The sequence below is a fragment of the Penicillium alfredii genome (genome assembly GCF_028826965.1).
Source record: "Penicillium alfredii strain IBT 34128 chromosome Unknown utg000009l_segment0_segment0, whole genome shotgun sequence".
Taxonomy (NCBI): Eukaryota; Fungi; Ascomycota; class Eurotiomycetes; order Eurotiales; family Aspergillaceae; genus Penicillium; species Penicillium alfredii.
In genome coordinates, this window is record NW_026622706.1 from 1,022,602 (window position 1) to 1,047,286 (window position 24,685).

At 51.3% G+C, this 24,685-nt stretch overlaps 9 protein-coding genes across 9 annotated transcripts; 2 read left to right on the plus strand and 7 right to left on the minus strand.

Moving 5' to 3' along the window:
• Positions 1-1,347: 1,347 nt before the first annotated feature.
• NUU61_006302 (blue light-inducible protein Bli-3) lies at positions 1,348-2,042 on the plus strand (the record flags this gene model as incomplete). The annotated part of the gene is made up of 2 exons (XM_056656830.1): positions 1,348-1,960; positions 2,020-2,042. The coding sequence occupies 2 exons, from the start codon at positions 1,348-1,350 to the stop codon at positions 2,040-2,042; spliced, it is 636 nt and encodes a 211-aa protein (XP_056509630.1).
• Positions 2,043-2,358: 316 nt separating this feature from the next.
• NUU61_006303 (transcriptional regulator SPT3) lies at positions 2,359-3,922 on the minus strand (the record flags this gene model as incomplete). The annotated part of the gene is made up of 3 exons (XM_056656831.1): positions 2,359-2,364; positions 2,425-3,249; positions 3,302-3,922. 3 exons carry the CDS (start codon positions 3,920-3,922, stop codon positions 2,359-2,361), a joined length of 1,452 nt encoding a protein of 483 aa, XP_056509631.1.
• An 888-nt stretch (positions 3,923-4,810) lies between these two features.
• dph5 (diphthine synthase) lies at positions 4,811-5,831 on the plus strand (the record flags this gene model as incomplete). The annotated part of the gene is made up of 3 exons (XM_056656832.1): positions 4,811-4,945; positions 5,026-5,150; positions 5,234-5,831. 3 exons carry the CDS (start codon positions 4,811-4,813, stop codon positions 5,829-5,831), a joined length of 858 nt encoding a protein of 285 aa, XP_056509632.1.
• A 597-nt stretch (positions 5,832-6,428) lies between these two features.
• Positions 6,429-8,615, minus strand: NUU61_006305 (putative MFS transporter; the record flags this gene model as incomplete). Its single annotated transcript, XM_056656833.1, has 4 exons — positions 6,429-7,101; positions 7,158-7,456; positions 7,512-7,693; positions 7,766-8,615. The coding sequence occupies 4 exons, from the start codon at positions 8,613-8,615 to the stop codon at positions 6,429-6,431; spliced, it is 2,004 nt and encodes a 667-aa protein (XP_056509633.1).
• Positions 8,616-10,128: 1,513 nt separating this feature from the next.
• Positions 10,129-12,313, minus strand: NUU61_006306 (arylsulfotransferase family protein; the record flags this gene model as incomplete). Its single annotated transcript, XM_056656834.1, has 4 exons — positions 10,129-10,397; positions 10,473-11,967; positions 12,034-12,162; positions 12,236-12,313. 4 exons carry the CDS (start codon positions 12,311-12,313, stop codon positions 10,129-10,131), a joined length of 1,971 nt encoding a protein of 656 aa, XP_056509634.1.
• A 1,997-nt stretch (positions 12,314-14,310) lies between these two features.
• Positions 14,311-15,891, minus strand: NUU61_006307 (sulfotransferase family protein; the record flags this gene model as incomplete). The annotated part of the gene is made up of 3 exons (XM_056656835.1): positions 14,311-15,023; positions 15,090-15,198; positions 15,721-15,891. 3 exons carry the CDS (start codon positions 15,889-15,891, stop codon positions 14,311-14,313), a joined length of 993 nt encoding a protein of 330 aa, XP_056509635.1.
• A 1,346-nt stretch (positions 15,892-17,237) lies between these two features.
• NUU61_006308 (AP-2 complex subunit sigma) lies at positions 17,238-19,021 on the minus strand (the record flags this gene model as incomplete). The annotated part of the gene is made up of 5 exons (XM_056656836.1): positions 17,238-17,339; positions 17,413-17,643; positions 17,710-17,739; positions 17,818-17,841; positions 18,476-19,021. 5 exons carry the CDS (start codon positions 19,019-19,021, stop codon positions 17,238-17,240), a joined length of 933 nt encoding a protein of 310 aa, XP_056509636.1.
• A 2,312-nt stretch (positions 19,022-21,333) lies between these two features.
• Positions 21,334-22,733, minus strand: NUU61_006309 (IST1 family protein; the record flags this gene model as incomplete). The annotated part of the gene is made up of 2 exons (XM_056656837.1): positions 21,334-22,539; positions 22,713-22,733. The coding sequence occupies 2 exons, from the start codon at positions 22,731-22,733 to the stop codon at positions 21,334-21,336; spliced, it is 1,227 nt and encodes a 408-aa protein (XP_056509637.1).
• A 381-nt stretch (positions 22,734-23,114) lies between these two features.
• NUU61_006310 (uncharacterized protein) lies at positions 23,115-24,374 on the minus strand (the record flags this gene model as incomplete). The annotated part of the gene is made up of 2 exons (XM_056656838.1): positions 23,115-23,757; positions 23,818-24,374. The coding sequence occupies 2 exons, from the start codon at positions 24,372-24,374 to the stop codon at positions 23,115-23,117; spliced, it is 1,200 nt and encodes a 399-aa protein (XP_056509638.1).
• Between the last annotated feature and the right edge of the window lie 311 nt (positions 24,375-24,685).

The following is a 24,685-nucleotide window of genomic DNA, read 5'->3' on the forward strand; positions in this document are numbered from 1 at the left end:
CAATAACTGCCTCTTTTTTTTGAAGGTAGACGCTAAGAGTCATTTATTTCTCGCGTGGTATTATTTTGTATAGTATTAAGATAAATATTTTGCTAAGACGGAATACCCTAAGCATATTTACAGGAGTATTTTCATAACATGATTATAAAAGCCTAAAAATATTGAGGCCCCCTTCGATTACCCAAATTCACTATCGAATGTAAGTAGACTTTAGTTGACAATCAGGTAAGCTTGAATAACTTATAAAAATAAATTCTTCATAGTATTCCTTAGGTGCTACATATATATAATATATATTAACTAGGACCCTAACAAATAATACTTGAAATTTACCTTATAATACATCAATAGATCCTCTCATTCTCTTCCCAATATAGTTATAAGTTGTGCCCAGCAATTAAACGGAGGGGGCTATGCGTATGCGGACTAATAGAATACTAGCTCTAGGGCTGCCGGCCCCGCTAAGTCAAGCTAAGTTATGTACGTCTAACTAGGTCTTGGGGGCTGAAGATGCTCATCGGGCGAAAACAAGCTCTCAGTCATATAATACCGTCTACTTCATGATCTTATGATTGCTCAATCCAACACTTACTTTCTTCCATCCCCTAATATGCACTCCTTGATTTTCGGCTGATATCGTGGAGCCTGATTCCTTGTTGATCACTCAAGTATCTTCTGTTCAAGTCCCTTAAGATATCTACTACGAAGTCTTCCAACTTCACGAGATTCTCAAGTGCTAGTATGCCATATACAAGACTGGTACTTATAGACAGAATATGGAATGTAAGGCTTTAAACGATATTTCGCGTCATTAACGAAACCACGGCGCAACTATCATTCATGAATGATATTACAGCTTAGCTCTATCTGATTTTACCAAGATTAGAGCTCAATAGTTATCATATATTTTTAGTATATGAGCGACCTTGCTTGTACAGCACATCATACTAATATATGTCGAATTGAGGAATCGGCCTTCGCGCTAACAAGGGACTACTGTAGCATGGTGAAGAATCCTTAAGGACTAGCAAAGTCTACCACATAAGCTGATATCCTAGTCTCTATACTAGTCTTGGCCAAGCTAATCTTTTCAGAGACTTCGATCATCAATTAAAGTCTCCTAAACATAGACGTAGTAGTACAAATACTAAGCCCGACAAGAAACCCTAATCTGGATCTTACCGCTGACGTCACAACGACGTGAGAGATCAAGAGCTTCCAAGAAATCAAGATGGTACATGCTCAATTCCCCATATAAATCCAACTCTCAATTCCTCCTCATTGCTAGCTCCTCAACGATTTCTACTAAATACAACTCTCTTCACATACACCCACCAAGGAACCACCATGTCAGCCAACGCCACCCTCCACACCGACACGGGCAACCAACCCGTGGACCCCTACACAACAAAGAACTCCGAAGACCCGCCGCTGGCGCAAAAGATCGAAGACCTAGTTGACTTCATCTCAGAAGTGAAATTCGGCATGCTGACAACGAAACAATCCTCCGGCGAGTTCCTGACCTCGCGCTGCATGGCCCTGGCAGGCAAAGAACACGGCGGCATCGACCTGGTCTTCCACACGAACTTGTTCTCCGGCAAAACCATGGATCTCACCGTGCACCCGCGGGAAACCAACATGTCGTTCCTGGATCCAGTCAACGGTGCCTGGGCGTCCATCTCGGGCTCTGCGTCGATCGTCGCGGACCCGGCTACCGTCCAGCAATACTACTCGCCCGCGCTCAAGGCGTGGCTGGGTGATCTGGGTGATGGAGTGCATGATGGTGGGCCGACAGATCCGCGTATTGGGTTGATTCGGCTCGAGGCGAAGCTGGCAACGCATGTTGTTTCTCGGAAGGGGATGCTGGGCCGCGCGGTTGATACGGTCAAGGGGGCTGTCCGTGGTGATGTCCCGTCTATCAATAGTATTCGGGAGCTGAGTTTGGAGGAATTGGCTGAGTGTATGTGCTTTCCTTTCTTTTCCTTTGCCTTTGTTTTTCTGGAGGCTAATTTCATGCAGGGCGCCGGACACACCAGAAATAAATACGTCTTTTACTCCCCTTGCACAGTGTTATTTTGATCTTAATATGTGTTATGACTGCACGAGATATCCAGGAAATGGGCCTGTCTACTATGCATCACTCATGTAATCTTCACTTTGTTCATGCCCGTCTGCAATGTAACGAAATTGAAATCGAAAGATACGATGAAGAAAAAAAAAAAAAAAAAAAAAAAAAAAACAAGAAAGACTCGAGAGGTGACCACCTCGCTAAATAAACGTTCCCATGGGTATCGACATGCCCCAAACGCCCGCTGTCCTAACGCCAGTACAGAAAATCAAGCGAAACTGAGGCTGCGATTAAATCTATCCAAGTCATCAGTAAGAGATAAGAAGTATCAGGAGTTATAAAAAGGGGATACTCACCAGCCTCAGTGGCAGACGGGCGGGCACCCGGCCATTGTGGAGGAGCATGGCGACCGCCTTGTTGGGCGTCGCCTGCAGCTTGCGGTAGGCCTCGCGGACGTGTCGCGGCTCGATCGGGGTGTGGCCCTCCTCGGGCGGGTCGAACAGGCCGGTCTCCCGCTTGCGCTTCTTGGCGGTTTCGCCGTTGTCGGCGCCGCCACCACGCTTCTCGTGGTCCTCGCGGTCCTTGACCTTCAGCGCCTCCTCGGTGAGGGTCTGGACGATCTCGAAGGTCAAGAACCCGAGTATGTCCACGATGTCGTCGTTCGGCTTGGATTCGGTGACCACGCCGAACCCAGCCCACTCGCGGAACCGCTTGCTCTTGCGGTAGGTAAAGGAGGCCTGGCGGCACTCGGACCAGAACACGTATTCCTCCTTGGTCATGTGCCGGGTGCGCTCGTCGGCGGCGGCAAGTCGCTGCAAGGTGGCGTAGTTCTGTTCTTCTTCTTCCTCGTCCTCTTCGTCCTCGCGCTCCGGGACCTGGATCGAGTAGAAGCTGTTGACATCCCAGGCAAGTCCGACCTTGGCCCGCTTGTTCTTCGGCTTCGAGGCGACATCCTGCGGGCCGGCAACAACCCCAGCCGCGTCGTCAGCAGCTGCGAAATCGGCTGCGTCGCCGCCACCTTTGTCGTCCGAGTCCTTCACATTCTTGCGGACATCCTTCCAGGACAAAAAAGTCCGGAGACGAGAGACCTTGGCCTTGTCATGGCGGATCAGGAAGATCAGGTCGTCGGTCGAGATCGAGCGCACTCCACGACGAGTCGCCAGACTGGTGCTGCGCGTGAGCTATGAAAGTTGTCAGTAAATTTAGCCTTTGTAGTGTACAGTGGAAACTGACGATTTCAATGACTTGCTGGCGCGTGATTTCTTCAATCAGAGTGGTCGTCTCAACAGACGGCTCGGCAGTCTCTCCAGAGACAAACATCATCTTGACAAACAGATCAGTACGGTTTGCCTCGAACATTGCCTCAGTCTCGGCGTCTTCCTGGTCCTCTTCTTCGGGGCTAAAAGTAAATCCGAATGACTCAGAGCTAGTCATGCCGCAGTCCTCACTGCCGGCCTCATTTTCTTCGTCCGTCTCAAGCTGCATGTCCCTAAGGCGAGAGGGAACCCAGATAGGAGCCCGACGAAGGTTCGACTGAGAGTTCCCAGACACGTTGGGTTCATCGTGGGACGTGTCTGTAGCAGAGTCGTCAAAGTTGACGTTTGACTCTTGGTCTGCTTCGTACTCGTCCGTCTTGTATTCGAAATTGCGAGGAATGGGGATTCGATTGGCGAAAAGCACCACATCAGAATCCTCTCCTCCACTCAAAGGATCACCCACATCCATGCAATCGTTCACAGAAGAAGGGGAACTGCGAAGAGAGAGTGAATCTTCCGAGATCGCTGACTTGACTGACTCGTACACATCCGAAGACGAGATGCAAGCGACTTCAGGGTTTGGTTTGGTAGAAGACATGTCTCATTCAAACGAGCAAGGCAGTAAATTGCGAGAAAAGCTTGCAGCTTGAGGAGAGAAAAGATGTGATCGAAGGATGTGGAGAGACGAGAGCAAGACCGAGTGAGAGATGAGGGTATACAAGCAAATTGGTCTCCACCAATGGCCATCGAGGATTATCGATAAGCCGGAGAATACCAAATCCACATGGTGCCTAGCGTGATAACTGCCAATTGCTTCCGGTTTTGATGACATCTCCCATAATCCTTCATCCACCTGCCATCTTGCAGCTCACGACCTCGAGACATGAATGGACACAGCCTAACAGACTTGGGGAGAACTGGCAGCCGCCATTGATGTACCACAGAGCGGCAATGTTGTGCTTGGGAAATAGTGTCCTTTGGTGGTCTCAAAGGAGAGATCTCCACCCCAGCCAGCTGCGATGCTGGGCCACGAATTTCTCCGGACTCGCCCTCGCCCCGAGAAGATCACAACTTGAGAGGACCAGGCAGAACAACCGAGACATCGAGAGACCATACATAAAGGGCAATGGATGGGGGATTGCAGAGGAGGGGACGTAACATACCTGCTGGATCTCCTGCCGGTACTTCGGCTGACGATCGGAGCTCATGATGGCGACTCTGGGGACAAGGATTCGATTGTGGCTGGTGATTTCAAGTGATTCGTGACAATCCGACTAGAGACCGAGGATAAAACAATGTTTCAGACCTCGACGCCGACGAGGATGGCCAGCTCGGATGAAACCGATGGGAGCAGAAGTGTCGCGCGGACGATTCGCGATAGCCGGAGCGGCACTTGAGCCGGGCGGTCGCGATTCTGCCACTCGCGGGGCAAGAAATTCCACTCTTTACTCTCCTCCCCAAGTCGGCGCTCGAGCAGATTATCACCATGTTGCACCTCGTGGGCCTGGGTCTCGCCGATGAGACCGATATCACGGTCCGCGGTCTGGAGATCGTCAAGCGCGCTGAGCGGGTCTATCTGGAAGCGTACACGAGCATTCTGCTAGTCGACAAGGCCAAGCTAGTGAGTGGGACCTTATTGCTCCTTTTTTAATGAAGACAATCGGAAATGCAGATTGCTGACACCCGCTGGCGTCTTAGTAGGAGGCGTTCTATGGCCGCCCCGTCATCGAGGCAGACCGTGAATTGGTCGAAAGCGGCAGCGACGAGATCCTGGCCGGTGCCGACAAAGCAGACATAGTATTTCTGGTCGTCGGCGACCCATTTGGGTATGTGTTTCATCCCACACGAGGAAGAAAGACGTCCAAACGGAAAACCAAACCCTATACTTATATTCATACCCGGAAACTAGGGCCACAACCCACACAGACCTCGTCCTGCGCGCCCGCGAGCTAGGCATCGCAACCAACGTCGTACCCAATGCCTCGATCATGTCCGGAATCGGGTGCACAGGCCTCCAGCTCTACAACTTCGGCCAGACCGTCAGCATGGTCTTCTTCACAGAGACATGGAAGCCATCCTCGTTCTACGACCGCGTGCGCGAGAACGCCCAGCTGGGCCTGCACACGCTGGTGCTGCTGGACATCAAGGTCAAGGAGCCGTCGCTGGAGAACCTGGCGCGTGGCCGCCGCATCTTCGAGCCGCCGCGTTACATGACTGTTGCGCAGTGCGCGGCCCAGATGCTGGAGACCGAGGCCGAGCGCAAGGAGGGCGTCTGCAACCCCGACAATCTGGCTGTGGGTGCAGCGCGGGTTGGTGCGCCGGATCAGAAGATTGTTGCGGGGACGCTGCAGGAGCTTGCGGATTCGGACTTGGGCGCGCCGCTGCATAGTCTTGTTTTGTTGGGGCGTCGGACTCATGATTTGGAAAGGGACTATATTCGGGAGTTTGCGGTGAACCAGGCTACTTTTGATGCCAGTTATCAGAAGGGGTATGGGGCTAGCTCGTGAGTGTCTTTGTGCTGAGATGCGAGGGTGGTTAATCGAGAATTTATCGAAATGGAAACAAAAAATGTTCTTATCAGGTGGCTGCTCTTACAGGCTGTTCCAGGTTGACTTTTGTATACTCCAGGCGAATGCTACTAGTATCCCATCCATTTAACCCGAGCTGATCGAGAACACAACCTAGGGTCTATGTTCTATATAACTGTTCCCACCTGACCATACTGTGGCCATGGCAATGCTATCAGACAACAATGGCAAAGATCTGTAACACAAAAACATGCAAGACAAACCATACAAAGAAATCGTAGTAATATAAATTCTAACAAAACGCAATGCAAGACAGTGGTATCAATGAGACAAAGAACCCGAAAAAGATGCAAAGAGTTGGAGAGGAAGAGGAATTCAACGGGTATCAATACCACGCCACCGCAGAAACAGAGATATGCAAGAGAAGAAAATCCCCCGAAGAAAAACTACAGTGGTCGGAAAAGAAAACCAGAAATATCAAAAACCCAGGACCGGTAGACACCGAACAACATGCAAAATAGGCTGAAGCAATGCACAATAGAGATAGGAACGGGGAGGCGAGGCAGACATATCACATCACAGACGACCATGCGGATGATCATCTTCCTCGCCAGGGAGAAGAATTTCATGACCAGAGCCCTCGTAGACAAAGACAGCGGCCGCGCACCCAAACACGGACACCAGGGCAACCATCCACCAGGCAAAGCCGACCATTCCAATGTCCAGGCCATACCCGTACCATGCACCCGAGAAGATCGGGCCCACAGTGCGGAAGGCGGATGATACGGACTGGCCAATGCCGTGGATGGTGCCGAGGACTGAGGGATGTGGCGAGCAGTTGTTGAGCAGGATGATGGAGGTCGGGAGTGTGAAGGTCCGGGCGGCGACCTGGAGGAAGAGGACGATAATAATCCAGATCCAGACCCCGGGGCCGCTGGCCTGGCCCGGGGGTGGGGTGTTAGATGGTGCCAGGGAGATATACGGCGCCAAGGCATAGGCCAATGGAAAGAGCGAAAGGAAGTACTGGTAACTTTTGGCGGTTCCCAGACGACCGTTGATGCTGGGGTAGACCGTAAACTGGAGAAACATGCCGATCACTCCCAGAATAGCGGTTGCAAAGCCCACGCTCTGTGGCAGCATGCCCAATCCGCCGGTGAAGATGAACGGCAGGCTCCGGGCCGGACTGGCCGGGTCGTTGGCATCGTAGCGAGGAGTCGACAGGAACAGCAACCAGAGGTTGTTGAACGCGCTGGGAGTTGGTCAGAAACATGCGACTTTGGCTGCAACAGTGCCAGGCTGGCTTACCCCATTTGAAAGTCGAAGAACGCTTGAGCCAGCAGGGTACACCAGACATTCTTGGTCCAGATCCTGTGGAAGGGCAACACGCGCTGGAGACGGACTGGCTTGGACGCTTTCTCTTCGAGCTCATAGCTCTCGGTGCGGTCCATCTGTCGGCCCAGCAGCGGACCGTCCTCATCATGATCGTGAAACGGGAGTCGCATGGACAAAGACGAGGAGGGCGGGAGCACGGTCTTCACAGTTCGAGTGATTAGCCTCAGGGCAAATGTACCCAAGCCTGGTTTGCCCTTGCAAGCCGACAATGTCTAACATAATTAGTATGCCAAATACTCAAAAGAATCAGCGCAAAGCAGCACATACCTCTTCGAGTCCACGAGCAACCAAAACAGCGCAGAAAGACAAGAAAAAGAAGTTGGCCAACATGGGCAGCGCATACGGATACCGCTCCAGCCATTGCACTCCATTCTCGCCTCCAAAAGTAGAATTAGGTCCGAAGAGGCCGGGGTAGCTCTTGACGGGATCAGCCAGCATACCACCCATGACTGTAAGTAGAAATTAGCGAAACCGTCGCACGAGGATTGTCGGGTGGACAGAAAGAAAAAAAATTAACTCACCTGGGCCAAATAATGAAGCGACATTAAAACCAATGGGCAAGATCAAGAAAGCGCGCGAATGATACTTCTTCTCCTTGACATTCTCGGCAATCATAGTCCGAATAATACCAACAGTGCCGTTGATAGCACCACCAAACGAGCGCCAGAACACAGCCTGCGCAAACGAAGTCGCAAATGCAACACCCAGACACGAGATTGCCGTACCGGCCAAGCCGACCAGCAAGACAAAGCGACGACCACCCCACTCGGCATCCGCAGCGCGACCCCAGGGGATGGCCGTCGCAAACTGGGCGGCAGTAAAAGCGCCCTGAAGGATCCCCGCCTGGGTTGCAACATCGGAGTCGGAGAGGTTCTCGTCGAAAGACTTGAGCTGGTAAAACATGTAGGCCTGGAGGGACGCGATCTGGAGGAAGTCGAAGACGCGACAGAGACCCAGCAGCACCAATTGATCCTTGCGCGGCAGCGACATCCAGGTGACGGGAGCGGCGGGGGATCGGGGCAGGGGCGGTGGGGGTTCGGCGGCCAGTTCCTCGGCCTGCAGGGCTAGCAGCTGGGCCTGGGGGTATTGGTTCTGGCTGTGGGAGCGGCTGCGCACATGGACGGTCTTGCGGCCGTGATCCATTGAGGTGAGGCGGCGCATGTTGGGGTCATCGGGGCCGAATGGAGAGTCGGGGGAGGAGGGCGCCTCGTCGACGCTGTCGAGGGACAGGTTGGACTCGCGACGGCGGCGTGGCGGGTGGGAGTCGGAGGGTTCGCCGGGGCCCTTGGTGAGATTATAAGCACTCGTCCAGGACGTCGTACGCGCGTGGCGGGCATGGTTGGTTTTATGGTTCTGGGTCCGGGCAGGCATGGAGAGGAATGTGCGTGTAAGCCACGCTGGCTGTCGGGAGTTTTGTGTAATTTTGGTAATATATAATTCACGGAGAGTGAGAGAGAGAGTTTATTATTTGAGAAAGGGCGAGATGAGGAATGGACGAAGAGGGAGTTTCTATTTTCCCCCCCGTTTTGGCATAGTTCTTGGCTGAGGACGTCCAGTACATACATACACTGTAAGGCTGGTGATGATCCACAGGGGGCGAGAGGAATGTCTATCCCAGCTAAGTACAGTAAGTATACTTGAATACCGCGTTGAATGTTTTGATATACTGTTCTCATAGGGTTTTCAATTGTCAATTAGGTACACCTAGGATGCTGCAGTGTACTACATTATTGCAATCATTGTTATCATTGTAATCAAATCTATAACACTTTCGAAATCTACAAGGGTATGACGAATACAATCGACAGCTTGCGACGCGCGCTCCACAACTGCCGAGCCCACCTCCAGCGCCCTGAGCTTTGACTCGCCGACGTAGCCATCTGGCACACTGTATGGATGTATTGACGCTTACTACACTACACAGTACAGTAAGAAGTGGCCAACTCCCGCCCCATGCAATCCACGCAATAGCTCATCCCACGACTACGTATACACCATCTCAACTAGACAGAATTAGGCCTAGGGGTGTACGTGTATCATGATCTCGGGAAGACGACGGGCATTCAAGGCGCGATATGCCGACCACTACTGATACTACTAAGAATAAAACAAATCAGATGTTTCAGTATCTGCAGCTACACACGGAAATATGGTGGATTTCATATTGATTATCGAGCGGAAAGCCAAGACCATGATGATAAGTAGACACGGGAACTATGTACATTCTACTGTAGTTCAGTAAGTATAGAACAGGTCCTGCCCCAACAAGATATTTAGTAGAGAGATGATCTCCTTCAGTTCAACCTTAATAACTATCCCACCGTACATATGTAGTAAGGATAGGTAGTGTAAGTGGATTTCCTAGATAGGTTCGTGGAAGATAGACAAAGAGTTGCCCAATATGGGAGTCGATACGAAGTGCGAGCAATCGACACTTCCATATCCCCTTTCCGAGGAAGGAAGGAGTGACATACGGAGTGGCCCACGAGTCACCAAAATGCATGTCGGATCACTCGGATTTAGAGGGTGAAATTGAAGAGTCCATAAGCGTGTTCTCAGGATTTCGGGGGTAATCGTATTTCGTCGTTTACATACATACAGTACATACATATATGTACAGTATGTAGTACCCGGGGATTTTCCAGCCGACGTCTCATTTCTGACTGCGGGAGATGTGGATAACGTGGACATATTGGATGGCCTAAGTGGATCTTGATTGTGGTCTATGTATGTGTGTGTTCTAAGATTGAGTCTCATGCAATAATAGAAAATGGGGAAAATATAAATACAAAAATGAAGGTAGGATATAAAAAGACAGGTTCACGCAATGCAAGGAAATGCAAAATAAAGTACACGAAAGAAAAAGTAGAAAAGAGTGGGGAAATTAATCTAGTCGCTGCCGTTGACGTGGACTCCGCTCCGCGAGCGGGACGTACTGGGTGTCATCGTCGTCGCCGGACCACCACCGCCAGTGCCACCAGGGAAAGTCGGCTGCGCGAGTCGGCGGGGGCTTTTGTTCACCCATGCCGGTCAAGGACTCGGACGCCTCTTGATCGCGTGGGTGTGCGTATCGTGGGCGGTTCATGTAGTATCGGCGTGCGCAGAAGATTCCGACAAGAAATGGGACCAGGATCACGAGCACGATGGCCCAGCCTAGGAGAGTCAGTAACGGTGACTTGGAAAGAGAAAGATCGAAATGCAAGCAAAGAAAAAAAAAAGTATACATACTGCCAAGAATCTCGCCGATATCAGATGGCAAGCGGCTAGGACTTTCTCGGTATCCGGAGGGATAGGTCCAGATGGGAGAACCAGGATGATCGGGTTGAACCCACGGCACGGTATTCACGCCCGCCGGCGGGATCAATGGTCGAGCTCCCACCTCGCCGGGGACCCCGTACCACGGGGCATCGCCGCAGGAGTCGTCGGCACAGAACTCGCGCAGCTCAGGCGAGGGTACAAAGGTAAATTTATTGCGCGTCTTGCCTAGCACGGCACCATTCCGGTCCACCGCCTCGGCCCGGGTCCAGGGGTAGAAGGTGGCGTTGATGTAGGCCGTCTCAAAGCCGGTCTTGTAGATTTCACTCAGGAAGACGTAGGGCCCGGTGATGTTCGTGGCGCCGTAGAATCGCCAGCGATGCACGCGGGTGGCGCCGTTCCAGCTGACATAGAAGTTTGTCAGGGAATGAGGATCGGCGGTCCGCGAGTACGACCAGAGGGCGGGCGAATCGGTCGGGTTGCCTTCCCACTCGAACTTCATCACTCGGTAGTTCATGATAGGCTCCCCGCCAAAGATGCCCCAGAACAACAGATTCCCGTTCTCGTCATGCTCCGATAGCCAGGGGTTGTTGCCCCATCCGATCATGACGTTCCGGTTCGGCAGGACTTGGGTGTTGCCCTGGCTTGTGCTGATGATATCCTTCAGGGCAGAAGTGTACTCTCGGATCTGGAGAGCGGTGTTATCCACATGATTGATGAGGATGACCATGCCGGACGAGTAGGTGTTGGTCTGGTTGAAGCCGTTGTCGCCATTGTTGTAGAGCGACAGTAGTGTATGCGTAGCGTTCTCGAACAACCAGCGCGCATCATGCTGCTGCGAGAAGACAAAGTTGATGTTCTGGAATGTCGGATTGGCCCCGTTCAGCTGCCACATCACCGACCCATCCTTGCCGGAGATCTTGTAGATGGCACAGGTATGCCGCGAGGAGATCAGATAGTCGCCGTCGTCGTTCTTGTCGATCGAGTTGATATGGAAATAATCCCAAGGCTGGTGGACGTTCAGGCCCGTTCCTCCCGTATCCGTGTGGTCCGGGTAAGTGTAGCTCATAGACGGGTCGACATGATCGAGCGACCGCCATTCAAAGAGGACTTTGCTGGTTTCCACGTCGACCTCCTGGAAGATACTCTCCATCACCCAGCCGAGGCCGGTCTTCACGTTCCACGCGGCCAAGTCGAATTGGCGCTGCTGGTAGATGGTCATTAACGCAGTTTTGCCGTTGTTGGTCAGAATAAACTCGTGCATGTCGCTCGCGGCCATCCCGCCTCCTGGCTGCACCGATCGCACGATGCGGTACTGGTTGTCCATGATGATGCCATGTCCGCGACAATATCCATGCTCCTGGTGGCCTTGGAAGAAACAGAGATGGTCGGCGCCTTTGTAGCGACAGACGTGAAGTCCATGGGCATTCCCGGGGCCTGAACCACCCCAACCGCTCCAGATTAATTCCTATTTGCCGTCGGAGTCAGTTTTCTGGTCTTGTCGCATGTCACAGTTCTGGAATCGGAGGCATACCCCATTATTATCGTAGATATGCGGAGCTGGGTTCTGGCCCTGGTAGGGGGTGATAAAGATGTAGCCCGGACTGAGCCTGTCGGGTTCATTGATGGTGATGTCGAGGCGGGGAGGGTAGAGGTCGGGTCTCTGTTGGCAGGGGGGTGGTCAGTAATGACAAACAAATCACCTCATTGCAGATCAAAAAAAAAGTATCACGCACCGATTTGAAGAAAGCGACTTCCTCGGCGACCACATTAACACAAAGCCCGAAGACAGCGAGGAGGAGAGAGGAGAACATAGGAGGCGACCATGGATTCCCGCGACGTCACTCCCCGCAACCAAAATTACCAAGGAAAATGAATAAAGTAAAAAAGAAGGTATGTAAGGAAATAAAATCAAAAAGAATGTGCAGAAGTCGCATGTCTAATATCCCTAATATGCCTAATATCCCGCGAGTCTTGAAGTGGAGCCTGCGCAGCCCCAATTGGGCCTAACCCACGCCAGCGCCAAAGCCAAAGGGAAATGCTTATTCCCACGGTGCCAAGTCTTAACAATTTGACTATCGGCAGTATATTTCTTAATAGAATCTATTATATAATGCTATTTTACTAGAAACAATGACTTGTTTGTTAGACAATAGATATTGAGTAAATTGGTGGCTCTAAGTGTAGGATCGGCCAAACTTTGGCAGATTCTGATCTTCGCCTCTTGAATTTTAGTGCAAGTTGTCAAAAATTGGTCAAATTACTACGGTAATAGTCGAGCCACGTCACGCGACTGTCGGAGATAGAGCATGCAGAGTTTTAAACTTGGATGAACACCCGATGGCTTTTTATTTTATTTTATCTTCTTTTTTTGTCTACGCAATTGCTCGCGTGTATATCATGTGTATAATAATACATAACTTACAAAGAGCCCACGTGCTTCCCCGGAACACATCACGCATTACGTGGGCCGGTGGATACTTGCTGATACAGCAGGAAGAAAGATACTGATATTTTCAAGATTATTCTAGAGCACTATAGTATTAATGAAATCGTTAGATAGCAGAATAATGATCGTTTATTGTACTGAAGATAATCTAAAATACACAATATCATATTTCATGCATTAGATGACATGTCTAACAAGGTGTATGACCAGTCAAACCCGAGTGGAATACATGAGAGAGATCAGACGCAAACTCGAAACAGGAAAACTCAAGCCCAGAAAATCCAATGCCTGTACTGCTTTCTTTTCTCTTTACTTACTTCCACGGTTACATATATACAGCAACTACATACAACTACAGTAATTCCATGGTAGGCTATGTAAAAGCACATATTTTAATACACGCGACTAGGGCTGAGAAAGGCAGGGATTGGGGCTATTCATGGGTAGCTCCCCTCAATCGGAGAAACCCCCAGCGATCTACAAGAAACCTTAGAATCCTCGAATCACCGTGCAATGCCAGACCACGCGGTCGGCAAATTGGCCCCCAGAGACAAAACCAGCAAGAACTCACTTGGCTGGGGTCTACGCAAGTGGGGGACGTATGCTTTGAAAATAACCTTTTAAATTTACCTTTTTTATTACTTTTATTTCTAAGATCGAAAGAATGATACTATAATACTACCAAGAGAGTACGTATCTTGCCAAGCCCCGGGAGCCAAGCGCCCGGCATGCGTCGTACTCGTAGCGACCTGCAGCCCTACAGTATACCAGGACCAGTGCATAGCACCTCAATTCGACACAGCCCCTTGACAAGGCAGCAATAAAATTGTACTGATAGTACTGATGGTTGTCAATAGACATGTCTGCTGCTACCCTATTTACATACTGTAGACTTGTAAGGATCAACCCCTTGCATTCGGTCCATTTATTTCAGTCCAAACTCGCGATATTTTTGATTCCAACGGGGTGTGCCCCACCCGACTAATCGGATTAGTGTATAATCCCCATCCCTCGATTCCCAGTCAGAAAAAGAAAACATATGCCCAAGCTGCTTCGGTGTGGCGGGTTCATGATGACCGCACCAAGGAACACAAGAATGGCGCCAGATATAAAAGAAAACAGAACAGAAAAGAATAGACGGAAAGAAAATATGTACCAAGAAAGATAGTAGTAAATATCGGAGACCCCAAAGGGGATATTAAAAAACTTCCAGTGTAAAGAGTAAACAGATGCAGTAGCCGGTTCAAAATGCAATGCAGACACGACCTCGAGCTCGATCGTCAGTGGCGCCTGCGCTCACTGTGGGGAGACCATAAATAGAAAAAGAATGCAAAGAATGCAAAGAATGCAAAATGCAAGGGTTTAGCGAGAGAATCGCTTGAAGACCATACTGGCCGCCAACCCCGTGGCCAGCAGAGCACCGCCCATCGTAACAGCCTGCAGAGCAGCATTCATCATCTGGTGGCGGTTGCGGGTACTGCAGCGCTTGTAGAAGTCGGCCATATCGTTGCCGCGGGGGAATGGCGTATCGGGAGTCTCCTCCTCAAGGAATTCACAAAGCGGCGCCCAGCCGTCATTAATATTGTATTCGAGCAGACGCTCCGGCGGAACAAGGCTGCGGACCTGCGCCACATGGTCCTCATAGACCTGTTTCCCTTTACCGGGGAAGTCCCCGCGGAAGAAGGTCTCAAAGAACTTGTTGAGCATGGGGTAGTACATGCCGGCCGCCCAGCTAAAGTTCGACACGAACTTGTGCTCCGGGTCGGAGACGCGCCAGTGCACGGTCTTCATGACCGACGCATGCCACGGGTCGACGTCGCGGGTGGTCAGGATAACCTTGGCGTTGGGGTAGGCCTCGATCAGCTCTTTGGCGAAGGCGCAGGCGGGCCAGTCGCACACGGCCTGGCAGTCGCCCAGCAGCTGGTCCCATTCCTTGCGGCCGAACTCGCCGACGCCCTGGTATTTGGCGTTCAGGGCGTCGTGCCACATCAGGCAGTCCGGCGGGTTCTCAACGCTGGCGCACATCATGTGGTAGCACTTGGTGTAGCCCAGTCGTTCCAGAGCCTTGCGGAGCGCTGGATATACAAGGTCAGTATTTATCCCGCTTGTCCGTATGCTCATCTGAGCAATTCTTCACTCACAGGCTGTTCCGGTCCGGCCAACTCCGAGCGCAAGCACCTTCATGGGCACTGTCCGGGTGCACTTGCGGCGATCAATACATGTGTCGTCGGTGAAGACATCAGTCACAGGCTGGGGGGCAGGTTATCGGAGAGCATCATCGACATGGTGGGCAAGCTCGAATTTTATTTAGGGTATATACTCTTAAGGTGATAGACAAGAGAGATCAAGCGAAGGATACGAGATGTCAATCCAAAAGAAGGGATAAGACAATTTGGAGTCTTAAAAAAGAAGGGGAGCGAGCGGGGGTTGATATGGAAGTAAGAAGTAAGAGTGACCAGGGGCCAATCCAAAAAAAAAAACGAGATCAGCCCCAGAGACTGTCAAAGCCGCGACGCCAATCAGACTCATCCCGAGCCACTTTTTTCACAGTTCCCAGTGTCCTCGCGAGTGTGGCAATCCCCTTGGATCATCCCTTGTGTTCTTTACATACTTCCCTGCCATTAGATTCTCTCTCTTTCAATCTCCCACTTGCCTCCCTTGACTCCTTTGTTTTCTTGCTCTTTCTTTTTCTTTGCAAATGCTGCCTCCATCAAATTCCAACCATCGCAATATCCAGGCTTCCCAGGAGCAAGACGTCACCGGCTGACGTACTGAAAGGGCCAGGATTATCAGGGGCGGTGGAGCCGGGTAAAGATGTGTCACGGCAATGGGGGTTTCGTAAAGAAAACGACTCTGTCTGCCAAGACCCAACGCGTACGAATCATCCGGGCGCTGATCGTTTGATTGGCCGGGCCTGAAGGCAACGCGTACACTCTCTGACATGGTGTTGAAAATACCATGTAGGGAGATGGAGAGATGGTATTGCAATGCTTCAATGTCAAGATCTTTGTTGTAGCAATCAGCCACCCATCGACATACTGTGTCAATGTCTGTGTCAATGTCAATATCTCCCCCTCAACCTTGGAAGGTGAACCAAAAAGGCCAACCCATGGATCAGGATTACTGGCCCAGGAACCTGGAAACCGAAAGACCATGCGAAAAAAGGAGCACCCCGCTCCACCTCTCGCAGATTGATTGATTCTGGTTAAAAGTCGAGACCCATTTCCGCGATCCACAAGGCCAAGAAATCCAATATCCCCTCGACGATCAGCTTGCGGGATTCCTGCCCCTTTCTCCATGTGCCCAGAAAAAAATGGGTGGCCCATTTTGCGGAAAACAGTCGCTGACTCTCGGCGTCCGGCTTCCACGGACATCGGATGACGGTCGTGAAACAAAGGCCGAGCTGGATGGGCGCATTATGTATTGAAAGGGTGGATCTTCCCCCTTGGACCAGGTCTGTTTCCGACATGTCATAGACTGGTATCGTCATGGCCAATTCGGGAATTGACCATCTGTAAGTAAGTAAAAGCCGGGAAGGTTCACGCGAGGCAAGGACTGCGAAGTCGATCCGGGTGGGAGCCGGATGGAAGCCAGGTGGCCTGAGGTATGTGCCTTACAACCCTCAGCCTGTATGTACACACGTAGGGCTGGTGATCGTCCCTGCCTCACTACTGAGGTAGCCATCCTAGAGGTAAGTAGGCATCTGAAAGAATTGTTCACACAGGAAGGGTGCAAAAGAAGAAGAAGAAAAGGAAAAAAAGAAAAAGAAAGAACCCCAAAGACAAAGCTGCGAGCAAGGCTCGACGGGCTCTTTAAATGGGCAGCGCCAAGCCCGGAGGTTGTTCGCAATCGCTAGTCGCGATCACCTCACACGAGTCTTTTCCCTTTTGGACTGTTCAGCCTCGAGGTTGAATTAAACATGAGCCTCGGAAATCATAAAAGCGTCTAATTATGAGCTTAACCGGGCCCCATGTTGCTCGTATTTGTCCCCGCCCTACGGCATTGATTTCGGCAGTTGGCTTGCCAGAGTGGAATGGCCAAATGCAAAGGACCCTGAAAGACCCTGAAAAGAACTTAGGAGATGAAGAAATCCTTGGCATGGTCAACCAGATTGGTCGGTGATTTCGACATCTGCGCCAAAGTGGCATATATCACCCCGATGTCGGGATTATTGCTATCTCTTTTTCCCTCCCGAATGCACAAGCATATCTTATGGTATGGACAGTTCAAAAAGCACAACCGCAACGCCTGAAACTCCATGCAAATGACCGATGCGTCGAATCCCCGAATTATTCTAGCTTGTCCAGGTGCTCGAGCCGGGTGAGCACGACCTGCTTGCTCGTCTCTTCGATCTCGCCCGCGAGAAAGACCTCGTCGAGGATCGCGTAGACCTAGCGATAATCAGTATTGAAAAAAGGACCAGGGGGGTGAAGGAACAAGTTCTCGGTCCAGTCTAACACGCACCTTGTAGAAATTAAACACCAAGTCCAGCTCGCACACATTCCCAAAGAACTGGTCCAGCACTTCGACGAAGAAATGAATGGCCTCGAGGTAGGCCAGCTCGTTGTCATTGGCGTCGACGCAGACACAAAAGAAGAGGCCCGCGTACCGGCGGTACACGACCTTGGTGCTCCGACGGAACTCGACAAAATTCGACTGGTATTTCTGGTCCCGGGGGGCGACGAGGCGATGGACCTGGGCGGTCATTAGTTTGAATGTTCTCGCGCGGGTTGATGCTTTGTAGGTGGTGCGGAAACGAACCTCACCCTTGAGCTTCACTTTTTCCTCATCCTAGAGACTCGGTATCAGCGACGCTCATCTGTGTTTCCAGTTGATGGGGGATGGGATCTCACGCTGTATGGAGCGTACCACTTCGCCAGGCGTGTCTTGCCCCTAATGCGCTCGTTAGCATCCGAGAGACTCGCACCGGAACCCAGTTCATTTACTTACTGGCGATTCTGAACCAGAATAAAGGAGAGAACCATTGCAATCAAATACCAGGAAACTACCTGGCCAGCATCTGTGAAACCGCTCGAGGATTGGTCGCTGGGGATCTCCGCGGCTCCCCGTTATCGCGAAGCTCCCCTCACATATTGCCGGTCCTCACCGCCCGTCCAATGCAATCTACAATGGTGACTATAATAGAGAGAAGGACCGATTCTTGCTAAGAGAATACTAGAATAGACGTGCATTATTATATTCTTGCTTATACATAGTTAGTTAGGTGCTTAGTGTGTTATGGTAACCCCGGAACCAAGGTGAATGGTATATTTGAGATATCAGCATGCAAAGTATCAACAGGCATAAAAGCGTAGAAATCGTTAATCCATATTCAAGGCACGGCCCTCCGCTAGGGCGAAATCCAAAATCTCTTAATATTTTATGGTAGTGTTTTGTCCCATCGCTACGAGCTCAACCGATGGAAGAGCTTCGTCAGTCGCGCCTAGTAACCCCGAGTTCAATGAGCACAATTCCACTGATTATCCTCCCCCGAGAACCATCCAAAGACCAGGAAAAGGAAACATACCGTATAGCTCTGCGGAGTAGAAGGCTCCGTACCACTTTCCTCCTTCTCATCCACATAACTCCCCTCCTCATCCTCATCCTCATCCTCCGAGGGGGGATACCATCTCTCAGGGTCCCCATTATAAACCAAATACCACCCGATCTTCTCCCCAGGCGCCAACCGATTCCGCAATTCCTCCAGCGCCTCCGTCGAATCAGACGACAAGCCCGAGCCCTGCTCGACAGCGTGCTCGATATTCTGGTCATGGCCCGCGCCCCCACCGTCGGGGATCGTCACGACCTTGGCGCCAACATACGCGAAATCCTGGCTGACAGTGTTGCTGGTTTCGTCGGCGGGGTCATACTGCTCGATGAACTGCAGCTCGGGGAGTCGCGGCATCAGGTCCGGCTGGGTTTTCTGCAGGGACTTGATGAGCAGCTCGCTCGTCAGCGGTTGCTGGAGGTACTCGGCGGCGGCTTCTTCGAGGTTGTGGAGGACGATGTAGACTCGGATGCCCGTGAAGCCGTCTCGGGGCCATCGGAATCCGTGGAGCATGTAAACTGGCATTGCGGTGTTGTGAGAGGGTGGGGAGGGGGAGAGTAACGAAGTGACTGAGTGATGGCGGGGCCAGCGACGGCTAGGTGTTTCAATGAATCGTGCGTGGGTAGGAATAATGGTGCCGAGTGGTCATGTCAGGGTCGGCATGTCTGGAGAAGGACGGGAGTTGCTGGAGTTGCAGGAGTGATGGATCGGGTTCGATTGGGGTTCTGCAAGACCCACTCCTGACACAACGGCTGAAGATGTCATAGAATTCAGCGAAATCAACATTGAATAAGAATAGTAATGATCCTAATCTATTTACTATTTCATGGATTGATTTGCAACTGTATACCCTTGGATAATGCAAACCAAAGCCACAGATGGTAGAATCCTTCATCATCCACTGGATCCAGGATCATGGGCAAATACTTGGTCCACCATTCTTGCACATCATCAAAATAGTCCAGGTTGACTCTGACTCTTCGTGCCTTGCAAGCATATCTTAGAGATCGCTCGCATCCTCAACGCCCCGTGAATGTCGTCCCAAAGTGAGATTTCTCAAAGTCCGGCAATGCCCATTTCTCCATCCATTCACTCCTCAATACATCCTGTGCAGTTAATCGCTTTTCACGCTCAAAGATAGCATCGATCGCAACATATCCATAACAGCAGTTTTCTCCTCCACATCAAACCCCGGGATCCCAGCCTTCTGCCGTGGGAGTTGAATGTGATCCTCAAAGCAGTCTTCCCAAGACCTCACATGTCGACCTTGGTTTGGTTCTCCCCCTTCATCGAAGTATTGGTGTCTCGCCTCCCATGTCTCCCACCACCCTAGAGGTAATTTCCCTAGAGTATCAACCTGCCCGGCTGTGATGTCGTCCAGAGTGGCCAGAATATCCTCGAACAAGGGGCGCTGGCCGAGTATTATCTATATGAAACATGCGAGAGACCAGATATCAGATGAGAAGGAAAGGCCTCGTTCTGGCTCAGATCGGACTTCGGGCGGCACAAAGGAGAGGGGGGGGAGGCGTGTGAGTCACACCGACGCTCGGTTGAGGGTCTGTATGCCTCTCCAAAATCACTGAGCAGGACCTTGGATTCTGAGAGGGGGAATTCTTCTGAGGCCTATCCAAGCCAGATGGGCAGGAAAGCGCTAGGTGGAACGCTAGAATCAAGCGGTTGGCCGTCAAAACGAACAACGGGTTCTGACGCGGGCGAGCCGTATTTTCCGTATAGCTGCTCGATTGAAAGCTGGTCAAAACTGGCTGGGAGCCGCAGAAGGACATTACCGATGTGGATATCTAGTGTAGAGCATGAGCAAATGATTGTAAAATTAGACAAGTATAAGGACTAACCACCATGAACAACTCCTTGGGTATTGATATACTCAACAGCTAGTACGAGCTGCGCGATAAGTGAGCGAGCTGTACTGGCCTAAAAGATGCGCTTATAAGACCCGTCCTTCACATCAGAAACACTGCACATTGCTAGGGTTGTGGCATAGCAAGGTTGAGTGCCATTAGGGCCATAGAGAACGAATCTGTCATGGATAGATAGTGTCATTGCCCTGCCTGGATGATCAAGCGGGGGAGAGCGATTGAGAGAATCGAGGATATCAATCTCCCGAGGATTTGATTCGGCCGTTCCAACCTTGACTGCTACATATTTATTAGACTGGCTGTCTCGGCAGAGCTAAGTGGTTGAGTAAGTCCCGTAGCCTAGTTTGTGGACTACTCGGTATCGGAATTGAAGAACATCGCCTATTAGTATAGGGTGATATCCACCAGGCTGGTACTTTTCAAGCCTCTCAACTTCCTCGAGTGGCACACATTTGAAAGGGAAGGGATCAGAGTCTGCGCTGGATGTAAAGTCCTTGGAGGCCATAGTCGACCTAAGGGCAAGTCTGCCAACAGAAGGTTTCCAGAAATAGTAACGTAGCGAAGACAGTGTCTGGTGGAGGTAGGGTTGACATATGGAGCTTTGCTGATAAGCCCAGAGTGAAATTCGTGACCTGATCGGCGACCTGATCATGATAGCCATTGAAGCAAGATGTGGGTAAACAAGAGCTTTACGTATCGGGTGAGAGTCCAATGTAATTATTAATTTACACATGACCATTGTTTTCTTGGGTGTGGAAAGCCAGTATGGCCATCTGAAGAGGAATTTCATGTTGCTCGGGCTGGTAGCAATCAATTTGCCAGTATTTATCAAATTAAGTAGCTGCTGGTGACCAGGCCCTTTGGACATATCAATGGCGCTCGCTAGCCCAAACGAGAAGGCCAGCGGGAGCAGATGGAACTGGGAATAAGAGTATAATACTGGAGACTGAAAGCCAGTCCTCAAGGCTTTCTCTTCAGATCGGCAAATCGCCGTGTCAGCTCATCCAGCTCAGGTATTCCATTGCCACTTTTTTTTTTCGAGGCATCTGGCTCAGATTCATCTTTCGCAACCTCCTCACTCTTTCCTTCGGCTCCCGGAAGCTTGACTCGCGGGTTGGGGTTATCAGTTCTGGGTGCTGGCGGAGCCACGCTGACAGGACTACGACCGGCAGCGAGTCCGCGCGGAGGCGTAGCCCTGCTCAATTCACTCGTTTCTGAAGCGCGCCTTGATTCGGAGAAATTCGTGCGGGATGTGGAGTCTGCGTGCTTATTTGGGGTCTCCGGTAGAGCAGTCTCTTTCTCGTTGCCGTCATCGCTTGCAAGATCATCGACAAATTCGGGTGGCGCACTTCCAAGCTCTGCCTGGACGTCTAACTCCTCATCTTCTGCCGGCCATGCCACGCCATATGCCTTTGCGATCTCTCGTAGATAGCTCTCCACCAGGTCCTGGCCCGGAGGACGAACGCGCAAGCCTTTCAGTAGTCGATCGGGCACCTTGACAGAATCGACCTTGTTGTCCTGAGCCATGGCCATAAATTCCTTGCCATATCGCTCACCCAGCATTGTGCGCAACATCGTGAGTTCGCGCAGCTCGTGCGGGAAGCGGTGCCAGGCATAGAAGACCACGACAGCAGCCTCGTCGAGCGCAGTATCCATATAAGCATTTTCCTCGTCCGCACCGGTATCTGGGGACTGCTCCGTACCACTGCCAGCATCCGCCGACGTAGCGGCAGCAGGTCGCTCGACATCCTTCTTCTGCACTCCCCCTCCCAACCAAGAAAATCCAAATCGCGACCCCGTACTCTCCCCCGCGGTTCTGCCCGCAGAAGCGGGTCCCGCCGCTGACCCTGTCTGCGCAATGTTTTGCTTCTTCAGCAACTCCTTCGCGCGAAGCCGTGCGCGGGTCCCCTTGTCCCCGAACGCGAGCTGGTCCAGTACATTCGCCCGCGCCAGCAGCAGCTCGCAATACAGCTCCACCATCTCCATCACCTCGACGGCGATATCGGTCGCGATCACATTCTCGACGCGGATGCGCGCGGACGCTTCGCGGCCTTCGCTGAGGAGTTGGGAGAGCTCGCGCCGCTGGACGACTGAGGATGCGGTGTCTTTCTTCTGCAGGAGTCGGAGGCGCGGGATGAGTAGGCGCAGGGTTGAAACTAGTCGTGTCTATGAGTGGATTATGTTAGCTGTTGAGTAAGTTGACTGTGTGTTTCTCGCGAGGGCGAGTGTCATGACAGTGCGGGGTAAACTCCAGGCTTTCGGATTTGAACGCGTTGTGCACAACCACATCGCGAGAGCTGGGGGGTATTCGAATAAAAGGCATAATAGGGTGAACTCACTGTCTGTGCTGAGGGAGGCATGTTGGGTTGTTGGGCTGTGAGAGAGAAATGGAGAGGGGATGAGGCGCTGAGGCCGAAGGATGTATGTGGCACCCCACACCGGATGTATCGCGACATGATCTACGGCCGGGTTGCCACTGTCTTCTCTAACAGACCTACAAGTTCTAGATAAGATAAATTAGATTAAGAAATATAAATGTATTATAGTACATATCTCAGTAAATATCTCAGTAAATATCTCAAAAATATAGTACATGCCGAGAAAATTATACTAATCGAAACCGAAACTATAGAAAGATGACCAGATCTTCGTACGACAGATACTCAACATCAAGAAGGGTTCACACGCTGTGGTATTTGGAGCACCCAGTGGGCGAGATAAATCAATAATGTAGAGAAATCTCACGGCTCTAGAACCCCTTTCTTCAACGTGGTGTTCGGCCGTGGAGTCGGCATCCTCACCACATCTGCTCGCGTCTGGCGAAGATGAACCGTCCCTTGGCGAAACAACTCACCAAAAGTGCCCGGCTGCGCGTCCTTGCCTTCATTTTCGGGCTCGTCGAGTAGACTGCCCAGAAAAACGGAGTGCGTCAAGCCATGCGCATGTCCGATTTTCCACATGCTGGCATTGGCGAGAAGCTCCCAAATCATCTTCTCGGCCTCCTGGAACTTCTCCGATGACTGATCGACGTTTGGTCCTGAGTGTGGCAGCTGTAATGCGTCGAAGGCACGATGGCCAAATCCCACAAAGCTGGTGACATTCTCTCCACGCCAATCCTCCTCCATACAGCTAAACGCGAAGATGTGGTTCTGCCAGTAATCTAAGCCCGTGAACCCCTCGTCGGCCTCTTCCAAGCAAAAGAGACGGGTCCAACAGATAATTTGAGTGATATACTCGAGCGCTTGGGTGATATCGATCCAGTCGGGGTCGAACTTGGAGCTCTCGTCCTGGAACATGATCGGCAGTATAGGTGCGATCAAGGGATCCGCCGCGCAACCCTTGACATTCTTCTTGCTACCCCAGACATGAGTGAAAAGGCGATGCCTAGGGAATTGCCATCAGCTGTGGTTATTCGACTGAGGAGTTTGTGGAACAACCACTGACCATTGATAGATGAAAGGGTCACGCTTGCGTGCAGCCACAAAATGGTTCGCTGGGACAAGCCCATAGATTATCGGTAGGGCCACCTGGTATGGGGTATTTGGATCTTCGAGCTGATCCCAGCAGACACGATCAAGGTGTCGAATCAGTATGCTTCCCACATCCATCCATGCCCCGCCGTGCTCATACAGGCAGGCCGAGCGAGTCAAGTCCGCACCATGTTGGCCGAGGTACGGCCCATCCATTGAGCGGTCCACGAATGCCGGTGGGAGTAGATTGTCTGGAACATATCGAAGAGTGTTGTTTGGGGAGCCAGGCACGTTGTTCAAGACGCGAACTGTCCACTTCGGCCCGAGGATACGCACCCAGTCAATGGCGTTTTTCTGGCACCACTTGGGCATATTCTCGACCCCCGCGTGCCAATAGGCCCAGACATTCTTCTCGGACACTACCGGCTGATACTCTTGAAAAGTGGCGAATATCTCTGCATCCGTCCGATCGTCCGTCACTTGGACGGGTGTTAGCTTGTCGCGATATGCTTCTGGGATTGGAAAGTCCATGGTGTATCCAAATGCGAGGAAAGAAGAACATGGGGCGAAAAAGTGAACAAGGATGTGCTCAAAGGTTATATAAATTGATCGCTAGATCTCACGTTATCTTAGGGACCTAAGGCGGCCAGTAGCATCAGGATTGGTCACGTAAGAAACTAAAGAAACTAAAGAAATAATACGTGGCAAGTGCACTTGGTGAGATGAACATCGTCATTGCGGATTTAGCCCCCAACCAACACCCGCCGAGGTTTCCAAAAGTCTGCCGACACTACAAGCTTCGAATAAAAATTGAATGTTTAAACTCGAATATCATAACGGAA